Raw genomic sequence first — 20210 nt, 5'->3', positions numbered from 1 at the left:
TCCAAATAATCTCTTTCACAACCCAAAGACATGCCTTATATAAGTAACCAGACATTTGAAACACTTTAAGGGTTTATGAGAATGCACATGAATTTATTGAATGTAATATGTGTTTAGCCATGTCCTTCAGTACTGCCGATGTTCGCCTGTAATGAGAGAGAAATGCCAACATTCATTTGGTTTTGGATGCGCCAGCCATTTGTTTGTAGTGCTGTGTTACTCAGTCTTAGTATGCTTCAAGTGCACATGTTTTGGTGATGTAATCGCTAGGTTAAAGGTAAAAAATGGTTTGCAAACATACCGGTAATCCTCGTCGAATGAAGAGGTGAATCCTTTGTTCCTGCTGCATCAGGAGGTGTGTCAAACACAGCTGTGTTCAGGAGCGCTACTTATCCTGTGTTACTGAGATCTGTAATGTGGTTGAATTCGAAGGGAGGACAAATGTTACCCTGCTTTATGCAGGGTCCTACACCATTGACTGAAGTGTGAATATATTTAGTAATATATTGATTATTGTCAGAATATGTTTATTGTTAATTCATGCCTGTATTTGAACATGCTTTCGACATGCATCCGGGGCCAAGGCTTTCGACTCTGTCAATCACATTATCCTTATCGGCAGACTCAACAGCCTTGGTTTCTCAAATGACTGCCTCGCCTGGTTCACCAACTACTTCGCAACAAAGCCTCCTTCACTCACGCCGCCAAACATACCCACGTAAAACTGACTATCCTACCGATCCTCAACTTCGGCGATGTCATTTACAAAATAGCTTCCAATACTCTACTCAACAATCTGGATTCAGTCTATCACAGTGCCATCCGTTTTGTCACCAAAGCCCCTTATACCACCCACCACTGCGACCTGTATGCTCAAGTCGGCTGGCCCTCGCTACATATTCGTCGCCAGACCCACTGGCTCCAGTTCATCTATAAGTCTATGCTAGGTAAGCTCACTGGTCACAATAACAACACCCACCCGTAGCATGCGTTCCAGCAGGTATATCTCACTGGTCGTCCCCAAAGCCAACACCTCTTTGGCCGCCTTTCCTTCCAGATTTCTGCTGCCAATGACTGGAATGAATTGCAAAAATCACTGAAGCTGGAGACTTATATTTCCCTCACTAACTTTAAACATCAGCTATCTGAGAAGCTAACCGATCGCTGCAGCTGTACATAGCCCATCTGTCAATAGCCCACCCAATCTACCTACCTCATCCCCATATTGTTTTTATTTACTTTTCTGCACACCAGTATTTGCACACCAGTATTTCTACTTGCACATCATCATCAGCTCATTTATCACTCCAGTGTTAATTTGCTAAACTGTAATTACCTAGCTACTATGGCCTATTTATTGCCTTACCTCCTCAAGCCATTTGCATACATTGTATAAAGACTTCCTTTTTTTCTATTGTGTTATTGACTGTACGCTTGTTTATTCCTTGTGTACCTCTGTGTTGTTGTTTGTGTCGCACTGCTTTGATTTATCTTGGCCAGGTCGCAGTTGTAAATGGGAACTTGTTCTCAACTAGCTTACCTGGTTAAATAAAGGTGAAATAAAAAAATAAAAATGCAAATTGTTGATTGGTTAATAATGGTTTGGTCCATATTGAAATTGATACTTGATGATTGGTTAATAATTGGTTAATACTATTTTAGCCTTGTAATTTCTGTCTAGGCCAGGCAAGGGACTGGTTGTGGACGGGTATTATTAAGGTCGGAATTGTTTGAGTGCAACTGTTTTGGGAGTTATCCCCAGTTTATGTTCCTGTTGCAACTTCCATCTTTGCTACTTTCTTTTGTAAATAATTGTAAAGTTTTTGGTGGCTTATTTTCCTGTTTGCTAGTAAAAGCCTCACCCGGGAAAGAAAAGTAAAGAACTGCTGTTGCCTCCTCACTGTAAAATCCTACCGTATTGTCTCTCACTCATCTTGGTATAGTAGGTCTACTATTGAAATACATAAATTAAGCTGTCAACTGTGTCAGAAATTCATAGGTTTCAGATTTTTTCCAAATGTTTTCAGGTTTTCGCTCTCACCATTTAAAAAAATTAGAAAAGCAAAATAATTGGATATTCTAAGTCCAAATTAGGAAATGTAGATTATTGAGTGTAGTTACCCTTTAATTCAAGTGCACAGGCACTAGCACTGTTGATGGTTAGTGGTGTTTCTGTATTGCACATGAGATGGAGTTTGCAAAACCAATGTCCACTGGATTGATGCAAATAATCAGGATATCTTTCTGCCAGGTAGGCATAGGCTACTTTATAGCTAGTTTACATTTAATTGAGAAGGATTTTGGGAAAGCCTTTCCATCTAGGCTACCAGAAGACGATAGGCCGATCATTAGCATCACTATATTTTTCCTGTTCCTTAATTGTTTGAAACCTGGATATTTGACTTCATATTATGAGGCATGTCTTACCTTTGTTCAAAATAGCCACACCAAAAACTGAACATTGAAATAAATATTTATAAACAGTTCCTCATATGCAGTCTCCTGTTCTCTTGGCTTTCAAATCAACTTTCTTTCAATGTCTAGGTCAAAGGCATTATGCTAGTCATATGTGGCTTGTTCTATCATAATCAGTCACATTGACCCCTAAACACATTTGAAGTTATATACACTGTTGGAAAGAGGAAATTTTAAGCTTCAAAACAATGTATAATTTGAGTATTAACTGTTCCAATAGAGCGCAGCATAGCTAGTTACAACGGAGGTCTCCCTGATGAACTATTTCAAGAAAACCACCCTCAAAGTTTGTAGAAGACTTATATTGTTATTTAACATCACTTGAAACTGGCTGGCTACTAATTTAACAGTTTGACAATAAAATATGCTAGCTAGCTGGTTAATATGATTAAAATGAGTTTGTGGGTATGCTAGCCAGCTAAACAGCTAGTTAGCTAGCTTGTCAGTAGACTAGACTGTTAGCTAGCCATTGACTCGTTTTGATAGATGGTTGTTCTTATCATGTGACATTTAAACGTGTACTTAATCTATGATTTAGGAAATTTAAATGAATTAGGTTGGCTAGAAAACATGTTCTAGTGAATTCTCTTTTAGGCCTACCACTGTGTGCACATTCCTTGCTGCGCTTAAAATGTGAAGAAATAATAGTTTATCAACATTTTAAGCTAAACATTATGCTATATTTCATCAGCCTTATTAATTGATACGGTTTATAATTCCACTACACTCCTTTGATACGCATCAGTGGGGATTAAGAACTGAATATACGCAATGTACACTGAAAAGAAACAGGGTTACGGTGTATACCTGCGTATAGTTTCCACTATACCACTGCCCACCATGAACCATACAGCATACTGGGTTCAGGCCTGCTCTATCCCTGCTGTCCTGAGTCTTTTACCTGGAGGTAAAACTTGATGTATACCCATCCGTCCAGTCATTTAACAAATTAGAACATGAAAGTTTAAGGCATTCTTTGAATGTAATGAAATTGTTGTTCCTAGAAAGAATCCATACCTGAATCAAGTCGTTTATTCTGCTGGCTCCTTTTGGTGCGATGGACAGCATTGTCTCTGTCTTCTTTGAGGTGAGAGCTTTTGTCACTGTTCCCCAGAGGCAACCTATTCTGTTGGTCAGTGAAGGATACAAGGAAAAGTGTTATACAATTGAAATAGAACTGTTGTTTGCATTGGAGTCTTTATCATTTCAACTAGCAAGTCATGGGAACTTGCATAAAATATACGAAATGTGTTCATATTATCTCATAACATTCATTCACAGGCAATGTGTGCAAAAGAAGTAAAAGTTTTTGTTCTTTCAATTTATATTTAAAATCAGGACGGATTAGATTTGTCTGTTTTTTGGTGTTTGTTGACACAGGTTTGAATTACTTGGCTTTGTTCACTTTGAGTATTTATGAGACCTGCACTTATGGAACATAAATTAGACCAAACTGCAACGCGATAAGCAGAGTTCCTCTCCACAGATACTAAGAAGAGGGGATAGGAAGAATGGGAGAGGGAGAAAGTGTGCAAGAGATCAACATTTCAGATGCATGCCCAACTCCAGGGGAAACCATGTGAAAACATGATTCCATTGACGGAAGGCATTAGGCTTGGGTACAAGATGCAGAAAACCAAACCCAGGCAGTCTCTGTCTGTTGGATAGTAGACAATCCTATGTTGAGCTCATAACGCTGCCCTTGGCAGAGCAGGCCGCTCGTTGCCGAGGATCCTACTTGAGATGTGGTATTGATTACTCATTGAAAATAGCACATTTTATGACAATAGAAAGCAGCAGCCATCAATTCCAAAAGTTCACCAATAACCTTAGGGCAGGAAAATAAATGTTACTCTTGACTGGGTTTAAACGTGGATTGTCTGCATTCCACAAGATTGTGTTAGCCTGCTTATATAAAGTCTGGGTGAACAGTTATAGGGAGTTTTGCCCCAATACATTACAGGACACTAATAGCTCATTTTCACTAGTTCCGTATTCCATAAAGTATCTTCAAACTACTGTTTCAAAAGCCCTACATAAATGAGTGACGCTGATTAAGGCAATAACGTACCTGTAAAATTATCGGAAAATGTGCAAGAGAGACTAGGGCTTGCCAAACGTGAACAATGAGCATTACCCATCCGTCACATGACTCCCAGCCAAAAGTTTCATTTTATGGCCCCTCTGCATTCCTTTGGGGTGATAGTCCACTTCCACCAACTATCATTAAAATCTTCAGAGGTGAGTCTCATATGCTGGTATACGCGTGTCAGCGTTTATAGAGTAGTCTCAGTTCTATATGGATATTGCACTGATATCAGGGTACTTATTATCTACATGACATACTTTACTCTAAAACATTGGAGTTCAGGACAGGAATGTTACACGAGAACTGTAACCAATGGACTACATTCCTTGTACCTCAAATACAATGTAACAACAATGGATTTATTCAGCAGTACTGAGGATGTACGGTCATACTGTAGCTGAGTGATACCAACAACAGGCATGCTTCTGTGGATGCTTTGCTCGCTGCATGCCGGCTTAAAAATGCTAGAGTTTGTGCTTAACTCTGCACCTGGCCAACATTAAAACCGGGCAGGACAATAAAGGGTGAAAGCAGTGCTGGGAGTTTATTTTGTTTATCAGCGGGGCCTTTGATATCCCAGCCAGCCCGTAAAGGGAGAGGACAGCCAAAACTTTAGTTACCCTGACAGGCACTCATTATAGTCTGTAGAGCCTGAGACAAGACCTCTGAACCGCAGCTTTGTGTCAACTTGACTCTCACCAAGTACTTTTCCATTGAGGTATTATAACAACCAAATAGATGTAGTTTATACAGTATGCTGTTGCTCACCTTTATGATACAAATGCTATCTACTTTAGTAAATGTGTACCTTACAATCTAACAAGAGGCTTCCGTCCAATTATTACAGAGGAGATCCTCAGTCCCCAAAAAATAACATGTATGGGATGACAAACACTATGATGTAATCTCATTTGATTCACCCCAACAGAAGTTCACTACATCCTGACAATTACTGAGCATGTCAATCAAATATATACTGAATGAAACAAGATATCTGCAAATACAGCCTATGGCGAAAAATAACACAATGTTGTTGGACAAAATAATAACAATTATTTTATTTTATTTTTCAATTATTGAACAACCAAACAATACAACACAGCAAGAGTAAGTACTACAAAAAAAGCATATTCAGCCCTCCCCACCCCTCCCCCAAAATATATATATTTGTAAAACAATTACAAATTACAATAAAAAATAAAATAATAATAATACTAATAATGACTAAATAAGGCAAAAGACAAGAGAGACCAACACATACACAAAGCAATATAAACAGTACATTACGGAGAGACAATATTATCATCTACAAGCACATATCACCAACCCCAATGGAAGTATTTCCATATAGTCCAGGAAGGATTGCAATACAAAGTAGTAGTTGAATTTATTTCTTAAAGCATAGGTCATCTTCTTAATAGGAATACACTTATTCATTTCAGAGAGCCATCTTGGAATTTGGAGAGGGGAATTTGATTTCCATGTCAATGCAACACATTTTCTTGCGATTTCTGTAAATTTGATATTGAAGTTATTCCTCAAACTCACATTTAAAGTTACCCAGAAAAGTTAAAGTTATCCAGAAGGCATATTTCAGGGTCAAGTGGGAAAGGGACCTCCATAATTATATAGTATACTGCCAAGTAGAATGCAAAAAAATACCTTCTGTTGTTCCACATCTGAAACACATTTCTGATATTTCAGGGTTATATCTATGTAGCCTCTGAGGTGTCAGGTAGAGTTGGTGGAGGAAAGTGTAATGTATAAGTCTGTATCCAGAGTTGATTGTCACTGACACACTATCTTGGCATAGGTCCGACCATAGGCCCTCATCAATTGTAATATTCAAATCAGATTCCCATTGCTCTCTTGACTTATGTACATCTGGTTTTGGTCATTGTTGCATTAGCAATGAGTACACTCTGGATATAAATCTATATGAGTCACGGTTATTATGGAGTAGTTGTTCAATACTTGATAGATGTAGAGAAGTAATGTCTCCAAGATTGCTTCTGAGAAAGTTTCTTAACTGTAAATAACAAAATAAACTATTATTAGATAACTGGTATATATACTTTCAGCTCAAATGACATAAGCACCCCATCTACAGTGGGGGGAAAAAAGTATTTAGTCAGCCACCAATTGTGCAAGTTCTCCCACTTAAAAAGATGAGAGAGGCCTGTAGTAATTTTCATCATAGGTACACTTCAACTATGACAGACAAAATGAGAAAAAAAATCCAGAAAATCACATTGTAAAATAAGTATTTGGTCAATAACAAAAGTTTATCTCAATACTTTGTTATATACCCTTTGTTGGCAATGACAGAGGTCAACGTGCTCTGTAAGTCTTCACAAGGTTTTCACACACTGTTGCTGGTATTTTGGCCCATTCCTCCATGCAGATCTCCTCTAAAGCAGTGATGTTTTGGGGCTGTTGCTGGGCAACACGGACTTTCAACTCCCTCCAAAGATTTTCTATGGGGTTGAGATCTGGAGACTGGCTGGGCCACTCCAGGACCTTGAAATGCTTCTTACGAAGCCACTCCTCTGTCATTGCCAACAAAGGGTATATAACAAAGTTTTGAGATAAACTTTTGTTATTGACCAAATACTTATTTTCCACAATAATTTGCAAATAAATTATTTTAAAATCCTACAATGTGATTTTCTGGATTTTTTTCTAATTTTGTCTGTCATAGTTGAAGTGTACCTATGATGAAAAAATACTACAGGCCTCTCTCATCTTTTTAATTGGGAGAACTTGCACAATTGGTGGCTGACTAAATACTTTTTTTGTCCCACTGTATATAACAATGTTCTAAATTATATAAGCACCCCATCTATATAACAATGTTCTAAATGCGTTATTCACTTCTGATACCACTGCTAAATTGTTTTGGTATTCAAGATCATTGGCAGGAGTCTGTTTCGCCACAGAGGTGTTTTAGGTCTTGTTTCAGACCAAATAACTTACTAAAATGATGGTACAGCGATTGCTCATTTTTGTTGATATAGTCTTGGGGTTCCACTTGTAGAGAATATTACTTCCAACCTTTTCATTAAGAGGAAACGTTTCCAAGAAAGGGCTGGTTCAGTTTCAAATAATCTGATTACAAAAACAAAATACAACCACATCCCGGATACTGATGTCATGCTTCCAGACAAACTAAACACCTTCTTTGCCTGCTTTGAGGATAATACAGTGCCACCATCGCGGCTCGCTAACAAAGTCGGCGCTACCCCTCTCCTCAGTGGCTGACGTGAGAAAAACTTTTAAACATGTTAACCCTTGCAAGGCTGCTGGCCCAGACGGCATCCCTAGCCGCGTCCTCAGAGCATGCGCAGACCAGCTGGCTGGTGTGTTTACGGACATATTTAATCACTCCCTATCCCAGTCTGTTGTCCCCAGATGCTTCAAGATGGCTAACATTGTTTCTGTACCCAAGAAGGCAAAGATAACTGAACTAAATGACTACTGCCCGTAAGCACTCACTTATGTCATCATGAAGTGCTTTGAGATGCTCATCAAGGATCATAGCACCTCAACCTTACCGGCCACCATAGATCCACTTCAGTTTGCATTCCGCCCCAACAGGTCCACATATGACGCAATCACCATTGCACTGCACCTATCCCATCTGGACAAAAATAATACCTATGGAAGAATGCTGTTCATTGACTACAGCTCAGCATTCAACACCATAGTACCCTCCAAGTTCATCATCAAGCTGGAGGCCCTGGGTCTCAACGCCTCTCTGTGCAACTGGGTCCTGAACTTTTTGACAGGCCGCCCCCAGGTGGTGAAAGTAGGAAACTGACCCACTTCACTGACCCTCAACACTGGGGCCCCATAAGGGTGTGTGCTCAGCCCTCTCCTGTACTCCGTGTTCACCCACAACTGTGTGGCCATGCACACCTCCAACTCAATCATCAAGTTTGCAGATGACATAAGAGTAGTGGGCTTGATCACCAATAACGACGAGACAGCCTACAGGGAGGAGTTGAGGGCACTCGGAGTGTGGTGTCAGGAAAATAACCTCTCACTCAACTTCAATAAAACGTAGGAGATTATCGTGGCCTTCAGGAAACAGCAGAGGGAGCACCCCCCCTATCCACATCGAAGGGTCAGCAGTGGAGAAGGTGGAATGTTTTAAGTTCCTCGGCGTACACATCACGGACAAACTGAAATGGTCCACCCACACAGACAATGTGGTGAAGAAGGCCCAACAGCGCTTCTTCAACCTCAGGAGGCTGAAGAAATTTGGCTTGTCACCCAAAGCCCTGAGAAAAATTTACAGATGCACAATTGAGAGCATCCTGTTGGGCTGTATCACAGCCTGGTACGGCAACTGCACCACCCTCAACCGCAAGGCTCTCCAGAGGGTGGTGCGGTCTTCACAACGCATAACCGGGGGCAAACTACCTGCCCTCCATGACACCTACAGCACCCGATGTCACAGGAACTACAAAAAGATCATCAATGACAACAACCCCCCCAAGCCACTGCCTGTTCACACCGCTATCATCCAGAAGGCAAGGTCAGTACAGGTGCATCAAAGCTGGGACCGAGAGATTGACAAACAACTTCTATTTCAAGGCCATCAGACTGCTAAACTGCAATCACTAACTCAGAGAGGCTGCTGCCCACATTGAGACACGATCACTGGACACTTTAATAAATGGATCACGAGTCACTTTAAACAATGCCACTTTAATAAGGTTTACATATCTTACATTACTCATATCCTGCATTTTATACCATCTACTGCACCTTGCCTATGCCGCTCGGCCATCGCTCATCCATATATTTATATGTACATATTCTCATTCACCCCTTTAGATTTGTGTGTATTAGGTAGTTGTTGGGGAATTGTTAGATTACTTGTGAGATTTATGTGTATTAGGTAGTTGTTGGGAATTGTTAGATTATTTGTTAGATATTACTGCACTGTTGGAACTAGAAGCACAAGCATTTCCCTACACTCGCTTTAACATCTGCTAACCATGTGTTTGTGACCAATAACATTTGATTTGATTTGAATTTGCACTGCCCAGTAATACATGTTGTTAGACAAGATTATTAATGAAAAGTAATTTGAGGTCTTAAAAACGATCACACAAGCATTGTATACATTGAAATTAGAGTAAAACTTCAACCTAAATAAATGGACGTAACTTGACTAATAGGTTGTTACATCAATCTAATTTCAACATAATCATCAGAACTATGTACTATATACATAGAAATTGTGTTGAAAATTCCACATATTATTATTATTATTTTGATCATCCTATACTCATTGCTGTTAATTAGGTACACCCATGTACTGGGTCAGACCCCCCTTTGCCTCCAGAACAGCCTGAGTTCTTTGGGGCATGGATTCTACAAGGTGTGGTGTTCAAACATTGCTAAATTGGTGTCAAGGGACCTAACGTGTGCCAGGAAAACATTCCCCACACAATTACACAACCGCCACCAGCCTGTACTGTTGACACCAGGCAGGATGGGGCCATGGACTCATGCTGCTTACGCCAAATCCTGACTCTGCCATCAGCATGACGCAACAGGAACTGGGATTCATTGGACCAAGCAATGTTTTTCCACTCCTCAATTGTCCAGTGTTGGTTGGTGATCGCATGCCCACGGGAGCCGCTTCTTCTTGTTTTTAGCTGATAGGAGTGGAACCCGGTGTGGTCGTCTGCTGCAATAGCCCATCCGCAAGAAGGACCGATGAGTTGTGCATTCTGAGATGCCATTCTGCACACAACTGTTGTACTGTACCATTATTTGCCTGTTTGTGGTCCACTCAGGGTGCGAATTACAGGGGTTCAGGTGGGGCACAGCTCCCCTGAATGAGACATTAGCTCCCCAGTAGCAGTGCGCGGGTAAAATCAATGGGGAAAATTCAACCACACATTTTTTTCTCTCACAAAACCAGATAGCAACCTCTGTCCAGTGAAGTCCACAAAGCATATTGCATGGACAGTAACAGACAGTTTCATGACCTATAGCATGGTCAGGCAAGTTAATGTTTCCAATATTTTCGGACGACAAAACAACTATTGATTTAGACCAACAGAGAGTTACCGTGAGTCACAAAGAAAACAGGAGCTGCCTCTACTATTCCAGCACCATTTCAACTTTGACATATCAACATCATCAAATCACCTCTACTTAGATACACGGACAACTAAAAGATACCAAAAACAATTTAGTCCAATCAATGAAAGCTAAATATGTTGTGGCTGTCCATGGTTCTGATTTCTGTGTGTGTGAGTGCAAGTTTGTGCAAGTAGAAAACATATGCTGACTCACCCTACTTGTATAGAAATGCCAATACCATCCTTCTCTCTTTCATGTTGATGAAACTGTCCACCACTCTGTCATACAATAAACACTTTTCTTTTTTGTTGTCCTAGGCTACTTGGCTAAAAGCCTAACTTCCATTCATGGGAAACGTTAGCTAGTTAACATTAGCCTTATACGTCTAGCTACATATTGAACTTCCATCCTTTAATGCCAGGGGCACAACAATGTATGAATTAATGCTTGGATCAGAATCGCCGTTGGCCAATACGGAGAATTAAGTAAAACCACAAGTCCAAATACCTATCTCCATCCATGGCTAATTTAGTAAAGGGACAATTTTTGCCAGCTGGCTAGCTAGCCCGCAGAGGACAACAACAAAACCAGATGCAACAATTCAAGTTTTTCTGTCAATGATGTATGCTTACAATGGGATTTGATAGGAGTGAAGCCAAATCCAAGCTGGGTTCCCATTATACTTTTTTTTGGTGCGCCAGGACCATTCACAGTTGAACTCGCTCAGTTTAGCTTAATGCTGATTGGCTCATTTTGTACACTTTTTTATCAAGGGAGGCCAAATGCTCACTGGTTTCCTTGCCTTCAATGCTACTGGCGGCAACAATGTCATACTCGTTTGGACCAGACAGCATCAGATAGATGGCCTACACGTAAAGAGACAGAGGGGCGCTGTTTCACTTGCTCTAATTCTTTCTCGTGTGAGATACATTCAGCCACTTGCAAATTTAAGGAAAATTATGAAACACAGAGAGACGAAAGATAAATAATTGTATGTTTTTTTGTTGGTCAATTGTTTTGAGAAGCCTTATTTTCCTTGGCATCCATGAATACACACCACTGTAGCACTCCTAAATGCAACAAAAGTCCAACATTGGGTGGGGGTGGAGTGAGTGTCTAAATAATGCTAATTTAACCATTCTCCTATTTGTTTAAAATGTATTGGAAAATATGTTTTACTGTGGTAAATATTAAAATAAAAGCTTTCATATGAAATTAACACACCCACCTCTCTGTCATAGCTTAAAACATTAATTTCTATGTTTCAGTGCTGTCCACTCAAGGCAGGTCACTCGTGATACAAGTCAGTTTTCGACGTCCATCCATGTCTAAGGACGTCAGGAGACGGCATGAAAACCGGCCAGTAGGGACAACAATGAGCACTGTTACCTTCAAGTAGGTTTTGGTTTTCTAGGGCGTTGAGGACGTGGATGATGGATGGGTGTAAGCATCTGCCTCTGATTCCAGAGGCAAAGGTTGCATGTTCAAATCCAGCAATAGAAATATGTTTTTGTAATGGTTAGGTTTAATGCCTAACCTTAAGAATTCTGAGTTAATGCCTAAACTTCACCTTAAACACTTAGAAATTTGACGTTTGGAACTACTTTGATAATAAAAAAAAAACATGGATGGGCGTCTAATTCTGAGAGAGACTGTGAGAGCTGGTTGGTCCACTTAGTAGTGCTGAATTTCAGCCTCAGCTGAGCTCCTTGACGCATTTTTCCTTTGTACTTCCTCGTTTTTGCCATTTGTTTGTCATTCATCCTTGATATATATATATATTTGCTTTTGTCAGTCAGCTGTTCAGAGGCTCATTGTTTTGTTTTCCAGGTGCGCGCAGGTACTGGTGTTCTCCGCGCCATCCGTGGCCAGAAGTAGTAGACCATTTATGTAGCTTTATTATTTTCTACCAATATTTTTTTTTCTTCCTTGGATCAGCTGATGATGGTTGACAATATATTACTGTCTAGCCTACTGCTAGACAGTAATGCGCAATCCAACAAGTATACGTTAATGACAGTAAGCCTATAAGATGACTCTTTCGGTTAGAAGGGGTTAATGTTCGGTTAAAAGCATTTGATTTTGCAATGCGATAGGCCTACATTATTTTGGATTTGTGTGCACATGAGAACTGTTTTCATGACAAAACGTAATGAAATGTTACGTGGCATAGTTACACTTACAGTGCATTTTCAGAGATCTCCAATATCCATAAAGGGTTTAAGTTCAATGTTCTAATTCAATTGTTAAATGCTTAATAATGACAAATAATAATCTCATAAATGTAATTAACGTAAGGAAAGAAAGGTAGTGTTTTATGTTGCACAATCTGTGAAGACTCCAAGCATTAAACTCCTGAATTATGGACTCATGAACTAGAGTGTAAAACATGTTTTGATTCAATTAATGTATTATATTGAATGTAGGCTACCTGTAGGCTACCTGTTCTCTGTGTTTTCTGCAAAATTGTCTCGGCTGAGAGGGTAAGCTACCGGCAGAGGTGGCCTAGTGTAGGGTAAACGCAAGTAAACACCGTTTATCCAACTTTTTCTGAAAAAAATGCATTGAAAGTATAGGGAGTGTAATTTGTTTTTGCCGCATCAGGCAAATCAGAGTTTACCAACCTATTTTTTTTACCACCACATCACTGGCTGCCTATTTGAAGTTCATGGTAATACACATTGCAGCTGAGTCTAGTAAATTCACCATGTGTTAGGGTGACCATCCCGTTTTCAACGGAATAGTTTCAGCCCCTTTTCATGTCTCCCAACTTTTCAGGCTACAAAAAAGATACATTTGTCAGCAAGACGTATCAATTCATGTAGGCCTAATCAATGGCAATTGCTGATTGTCATTAAGAACACTTTTTGGTGTTTTGTAACAGATGTCTATTTCCATTCATCAAATGGCACGAGTATACATGCAGTTTGGATGCTGAAATTATTTTGGACTGGATGAACATGCACCGGTAGCCTACTTTTTGAAGTGATTTGTATGACAATCATGACAGGTTGTGTTTATGCCACATTAAAAGGTAAGTAATACATTTTTACCTTTTAAATGACGTCTTTATTATTAGGCTAATAAAAATTGCACACGCTAACCCCCCCAAATGTCACTATTCTTGCCATTCTCCTTCGATCTCTCTCATCAACAAGCTGTTTTCGTCCACAGGACTGCAGCTAACTGGATGTTTTTTGTTTGTCTCACATTTCTCTGTAAACCCTAGACACTGTCATGTGTAAAAAGCCCAAGAGGCCGACCATTTCTGAGATACTGGAACCGGCGCTCCTAGCAACGACTGTCACGCCCTGACCGTAGATTGATTTGTATGTTTCTATTTTTAGTTTGGTCAGGGTGTGATGTGGGTGGGTATTCTATGTTGTATGTCTAGGTGTTGTGTTTCTATGTTTAGGTCTGGTATGGTTGTCAATCAGAGGCAGCTGGTTATCGTTGTCTCTGATTGAGAACCATACTTAGGCAGCCTGCTTTCCCACTATGGGTGTGGGTAGTTGTTTTCTGTCTCTGTCCCAGACAGGACTGTTTCGTTTGTTCTGTTTTGTTATTTTTGTTCTAGTATTCAGTGTAATTAAAAGATCATGAACATGTACCACGCTGCACCTTGGTCCTCTCCTTCTTTCACCAATGACAGCCGTTACACTGGCGATCATACCACGCGCAAAATTGCTTAGGTCACTCGTTTTTCCCATTCTAACGTTCAATCTAACAATAACTGAATGCCTCGATGCCTGTCTGCCTGCTTTATATAGCAAGCCATGACCACCTGACTCACTGTCTGTAGAAGAACCATTTTTCTGTGAAAAAAATAAACTGATTGAGTATGGTTCTCAAACTGGCCACTGAGTGTATATTGGGTTGAATTTTAGGTTTAATTAGACATGTTATTTGACGTTGTTTCAATGTTGATAGTAAAATGTTTGTTTGAATCAACATTATTGTTTCAGTGTCATGCTGACAACATAAATAAAGAGGTAGATTGAGATAAAATGTGAAGCCACAGCCCAACGATTTCTGCCTGAACAGTGACTCCTACTGGTATAAGAGGGGTAATGCACTTCAGTGAGAACAAGTCTACTATCCAGATGCCTACCTCTATGTACGCTGCTTAGCTTTGGAAACAAGCTCTTTTTAATTTCAGCTGAGCTATCATGTCAAAATATTCAGACATTGATCAGCTTCTATACTCATTTGAGTAGACTACCTAAATAACATTGAATAGTTGAAAGTAACTCTAACTTTTCTTAAACAAGCTGTGTGTGAAAGTCAATTCGGAGTGAGGTTGGCTTTATGTAGGCTCTATTAACATCTGATTTGCCCAAAGCACACCATTTTAACGAAGCTAGCTACATACAATATACCCTAATTCGTCTATGGTTGACTGGATCTTTTGAAGTTTAGAAGTAGTTACCTTAAACTCTATAAATAGGATGCCAAATGCATGGTATTAATAACACACTTTTATCTTTGGATATTGTCTTGTATATGATTCAACAGAATTTCAACCACCCAATACATTGAATATAGGATGAGGAATTTTCAACGCAATTTCAACGTATACAGAGTTCTGATGATTATGTTGAAATTAGATTGTCTTAACCTGACAAACAGGTTGTTATGTCAATGTATTTAAATTGAAGTTTTACCCTAATTTCAATGCTTACAACTTTGGTTGAAATTAGATGAAAACAGTAATGGTTAATTATTATTTTTAATTTTTAAATCCAATGTATTTTCCCTGTTGATTCCACGTCACAATACATTGATAAATTACACTGAAACAACGTTGATTCCACCAGTGTGTCCAGTGGGAGCGTTCCTTAAAGCATTTTTTAAATTAAAGTCTCAACAATTGGCAGGAGAACATGCTCTCCGAGCAGATATAGTCTTTTAGTGGGATGGGTAAAACTAACAATCTGCTAGGTAAACTGTGTTCACAGTACTCTACAGCAGTTGCCATATTTATGGTGCACAAAGACATGTGAAATCTATATGTGATGGTCCATGGCATGACAATTACAAATATGTAGTTAGAGTTCTATCATGAAACCCTCCCAGAAAAATCCAGACCAGAAAGAATATGCAAAACATGATAATACTGGACTCATAGCAGTGGAGCCTCATCAGAGGAGCAAGGGGAGGACCACCCTCCTCGGTGAATTTCATAAAAATCTAAATAGTGAAAAATTAAAAAACTATTCTAAATATATTCACATTACCAAATAATTGATTAAAACACTGTTTCGCAATGAAGGTCGCACTCAGCAGCACTCTGTAGTTTAGCCCCGTGGTGTAGCCGGAAGACAGCTAGCCTCCTAGCTCCTACCTCTGGGAACATTGACTTCAATACAAAACATAGGAGTCTCATGGTTTTCACCCCTTCCATAGACTTTCACAGTAATTATTATTATTATTATTTTTTAATTTTACCTTTATTTAACCAGGCAAGTCAGTTAAGAACATATTCTTATTTTCAATGACGGCCTGGGAACAGTGGGTTAACTGCCTGTTCAGGGGCAGAACGACAGATTTGTACCTTGTCAGCTCAGGGGTTTGAACTCGCAACCTTCCGGTTACTAGTCCAACGCTCTAACCACTAGGCTACGCTGCCAATTATGACAACTTCCGGAGGATGTCCTCCAACCTATCAGAGCTTGTGCAGTATGTTGTCCACCCAATCAAAGGATTAAATAATGAATTTAGTACTGAAAGCATAAGCTACAGCTAGCTAGCACTGCACAAAATGTGGTGAGTGGTTGCATCAAAGAGGGTGAAAGACAATAGATGAGCAGTTAAAAAAAAATATTTCAAAATTAAGGAGAAGAGCGAGCTAGCTATATTTGGTTGTATTATTTTTTTAAACTTTCACTTTCACTTAGCTAGCAAATGCAGCTAGCTAGTTTAGCCTACTCAAACACCCTGCTCAAACAGAGAGTGATGCTATGTTCGCTAGCTGGCTATGGCTATCCAACACTGGAACTCATCCATGTCAACGTAAGCTTTTGGTTTTATTAATTTATTGCCACTGGGACACATTGGTGTAACTGCTAAACTGATTTCTGACTCTACAATGTACTGCATGATTGTAGCAGGTTTACTAACGTGTTAGTTCTAGTAGTTCTAGTTGACAACGATGTAGGCTGTGTGTAGCGGTTAGCTGTCATGATATGAAGGTTTGGCTTGGAAAGATTTTTTTGCCTGGTCACAGACAGCACTCAAGTCCACAAGCGAAGGGTAAAGGTGAGAGGAGGAGAGAGTGTAGATAGTTGGAAGAAGGAATTATATATACATTGAGCAAAGTGATCATGCTGTTTGAATGTGGCTGCTATGAAAGTGAACTGTTTTGCGTGTGATCAGGGGTGAATTGAATATGAATGACAGTCATCCAATATGCTGTAATAGAAATAAGGCCATACTCCTAAAAAAAGAATCCTCCCTCATCTTAAATGGCACCGACCGCCACTGACACACAGTGAAACACAAATCTACTGTCTCGTTTTAAATCCCTTTACAATACAATCTATTGTACAGTACTGTACATGTTCCAATATAAGCCTCTACTTTGATTCTACCTTTTAGTATGTCAAATGTGCACACAGGTTGGAAAAGGATCAAAATAGGTAACATCTGCAGCTTGGAGATAACAGTGATTCATAAGACAGGTCAAACAGCATGAGATGTGGGGAGAAGAGAGACTGTGTAAATTTTTTATTTACCCTTTATTTAACTAGGCAAGTCAGTTAAGAACAAATTATTATTTACAATGACAGCTCTAAGAACAGTGTGTTAATTGCCTTGTTCAGGAGCAGAACGACAGAGTTTTACCTTGTCAGCTCAGGGATTTGATTTTGTAACCTTTCGGTTACTGGCCCAACGCTCTAACCACTAGGCTACCTGCCGCCCCAGGCGGTGTGTAAAGCAACAAGAGAACAGATACTAAGTAAATCAGACAGGAGACAAGATAGAAGGTAGCAGAGAGAGAGAGAATGAGAGAGAGGTTCCCTGGGGAGCAAGGGGAACACATCCAATATTAGAGGAACCCAGTGGGGGCTGGGGCGGAGTGGGGAGTATCACCGCTACCGGAACAGATGCTGACCTGCCAAATGCTAACCTAATGCGCCGGGGCTCTGAAAGGCTGGAGAGACGCGCTGTCTAGACTATGCAACATGAGTCTGCCGTGAGACATGGAGCATTTCTATACAGGTGACGTTTCCAGGTGCGTTTTAAATTGCACCTTTTATACTGATGGCGGACATTGCCATCTCATTCATCACACTGTAATAGGGGAGATCAGAGTACAGACCTTTCACCCTGTTTCTAGTAGTGCAGCTGGGACTGGGACCGGGATGATGTACTCAACTGAACTCCACACAGTCAAGAGACCAGGAAGGTCTATAATGCATGGGCCCTCCCACCAGGCCATTATTGTACACAAAATAACCACTTCCAAAAAAGGTTTGTCACAAATTGTTTATCACAAATCAGACTAATTAAAATCAGGGACACATATGTTGATTAGCATAACATACTTTGTTTAGCACTTGTTTGCATATCATGCCTGATACTGGGACAAGCTCTGTAGGCATGTTTCCAATGTGCTATAACCTCAGTTTTGTGTCTGGCAACATGTAACATATCAAACAAATGTAGGCCCGCTAAGCATACTTGGACAAGGAAGACTGCATACATCATTTCAGTAGAACAATGGTTATAACAACTTTAATTAGTGTGATATTCTTGCCCGCACGAACTGGATTGAAAGACATTGAATTATACCTCGATCATAAGGTTACAACAAGTCCACATCTGGAGCCTGAGGTCACATCAACATGCACTTGGGTCTGAGGCTCCTATGTCAGATATGTGTTCTGCTTAGGGGCCAAGCTCAAGAGGGAGCCCATAGCCAGTCAGACACACACGCTAACCCCTGAGGGGGTGGGAGAGACAGTGGGTAGAAAAACACAAGAGATTTGACTTATTCCTCATCACTGCTGCAAACAGACCACCCAGTGTCTTGCCCTTGACGAAAGGCCAATGCTGTTCTATTCTGTGTGGAGTTGAGTTTGAAAAATGTCTTTCCTCTCTCTGTCTAAACAGCATGTACTGTTGCTGAGGGGTCAGTCTGAATGATTATGCGACATTGGAGTGGAAGAGTATGTACTGTACATATGCAGTGTTTTCCCTAGGATTTTTTTCAGCAGTGATGGCAAAGGGTAGTGGGGGGGGGTGCATTGCAACTAGTGTTAGTTAGTGCAATGTTAGTGCAATGCCATACTAGCTGTTCACGTAGACTTCCAGTCATTGAGGAAACAACTATCCATTTAAACGAGTGTCTCGGCAGAACTATATACACTATCGTTCAAATGTTTTGGGTCACTTAGAAATGTCCTTGTTTTTGAAACAAAAGCAATTGCTTTGTCCACTAAAATAACATCAAATTGATCAGAAATACAGTGTAGACATTTTTAATGTTGTAAATGACTATTTTAGCTGGAAACTGTTGATTTTTTTATGGAATATCTACATAGACGTACAGAGGCCCATTATCAGCAACCATCACTCCTGTGTTCCAATGGCATGTTGTGTTAACTAATCCAAGTTGATCATTTTAAAGGCTAATTGATCATTAGAAAACCCTTTTGCAATTACGTTAGCACAGCTGAAAACTGTTGTCTGATTAAAGAAGCAATAAAACTGTCCTTTAGACTAGTTGAGTATCTGGAGCATCAGCATTTGTGGGTTCGATTACAGGCTCAAAATGGCCAGAAACAAATAACTTTCTTCTGAAACTCGTCAGTCTATTCTTGTTCTGAGAATTGAAGGCTATTCCATGTGAGAAATTGCCAAGAAACTGAAGATCTCGTACAACGCTGTGTACTACTCCCCTCACAGAACAGCTCAAACTGGCTCTGACCAGAATAGAAAGAGGAGTGAGAGGCCCCAGTGCACAACTGAGCAAGAGGACAAGTACATTAGAGTGACTAGTTTGAGAAACAGACGCCTCACAAGTCCTCAACTGGCAGCTTCATCATCACCCGCAAAACACCAGTCTCAATGTCAACAGTGAAGAAGCGACTCCGGAATGCTGGCCTTTGAGGCAGAGTTCCTCTGTCCACTGTCTGTGTTCTTTTGCCCATTTTAATCTTTATTTTTATTGGCCACATATATATATATGTGTGTGTGTGTGTGTGTGTGTGTGTGTGTGTGTGTGTGTGTGTGTGTGTGTGTGTGTGTGTGTGCCAGATCACACACAACACTGCGTCAGATTTTTAGCAACGGTGACAACAATTTCGCTACGATGGGCCCCCACAGCTAATGAATATAGGGGAAACACTAATATAGGAAGAAACTAAACTCATTCCAAAATCGTCCTAAATTCGGTCCTGCAGTGACATGTCAAGCATTTTTGGCACAGCGGGTAGTGCTATCACTTTTGGGAACGCTTTTGGGAAAGAGGAGCCATGGGTGGAACTGTAGAGCCTGAGGCTACTGCTTTATTGATTCATATTCAGTCTGTGTGCGT

At 40.1% G+C, this 20210-nt stretch overlaps 1 protein-coding gene across 4 annotated transcripts in view; it reads right to left on the bottom strand.

Moving 5' to 3' along the window:
- Window positions 1-20210, bottom strand: part of eda (ectodysplasin A) — a 62384-nt gene that overhangs the window by 18786 nt on the left and 23388 nt on the right. For all 4 annotated transcript variants that reach the window (XM_046306255.1, XM_046306256.1, XM_046306257.1 and 1 more), the window contains exon 2: window positions 3493-3601. In XM_046306255.1, coding sequence (XP_046162211.1) covers window positions 3493-3601 — 109 coding nt within the window. The remainder of the gene's footprint in view (window positions 1-3492; window positions 3602-20210) is intronic.

This window comes from Oncorhynchus gorbuscha, linkage group LG16 (genome assembly GCF_021184085.1).
Source record: "Oncorhynchus gorbuscha isolate QuinsamMale2020 ecotype Even-year linkage group LG16, OgorEven_v1.0, whole genome shotgun sequence".
Lineage (NCBI taxonomy): Eukaryota > Metazoa > Chordata > Actinopteri > Salmoniformes > Salmonidae > Oncorhynchus > Oncorhynchus gorbuscha.
Note: the sequence above shows the minus strand (reverse complement) of the source record. Positions and strands in the feature narration are given on the sequence as shown.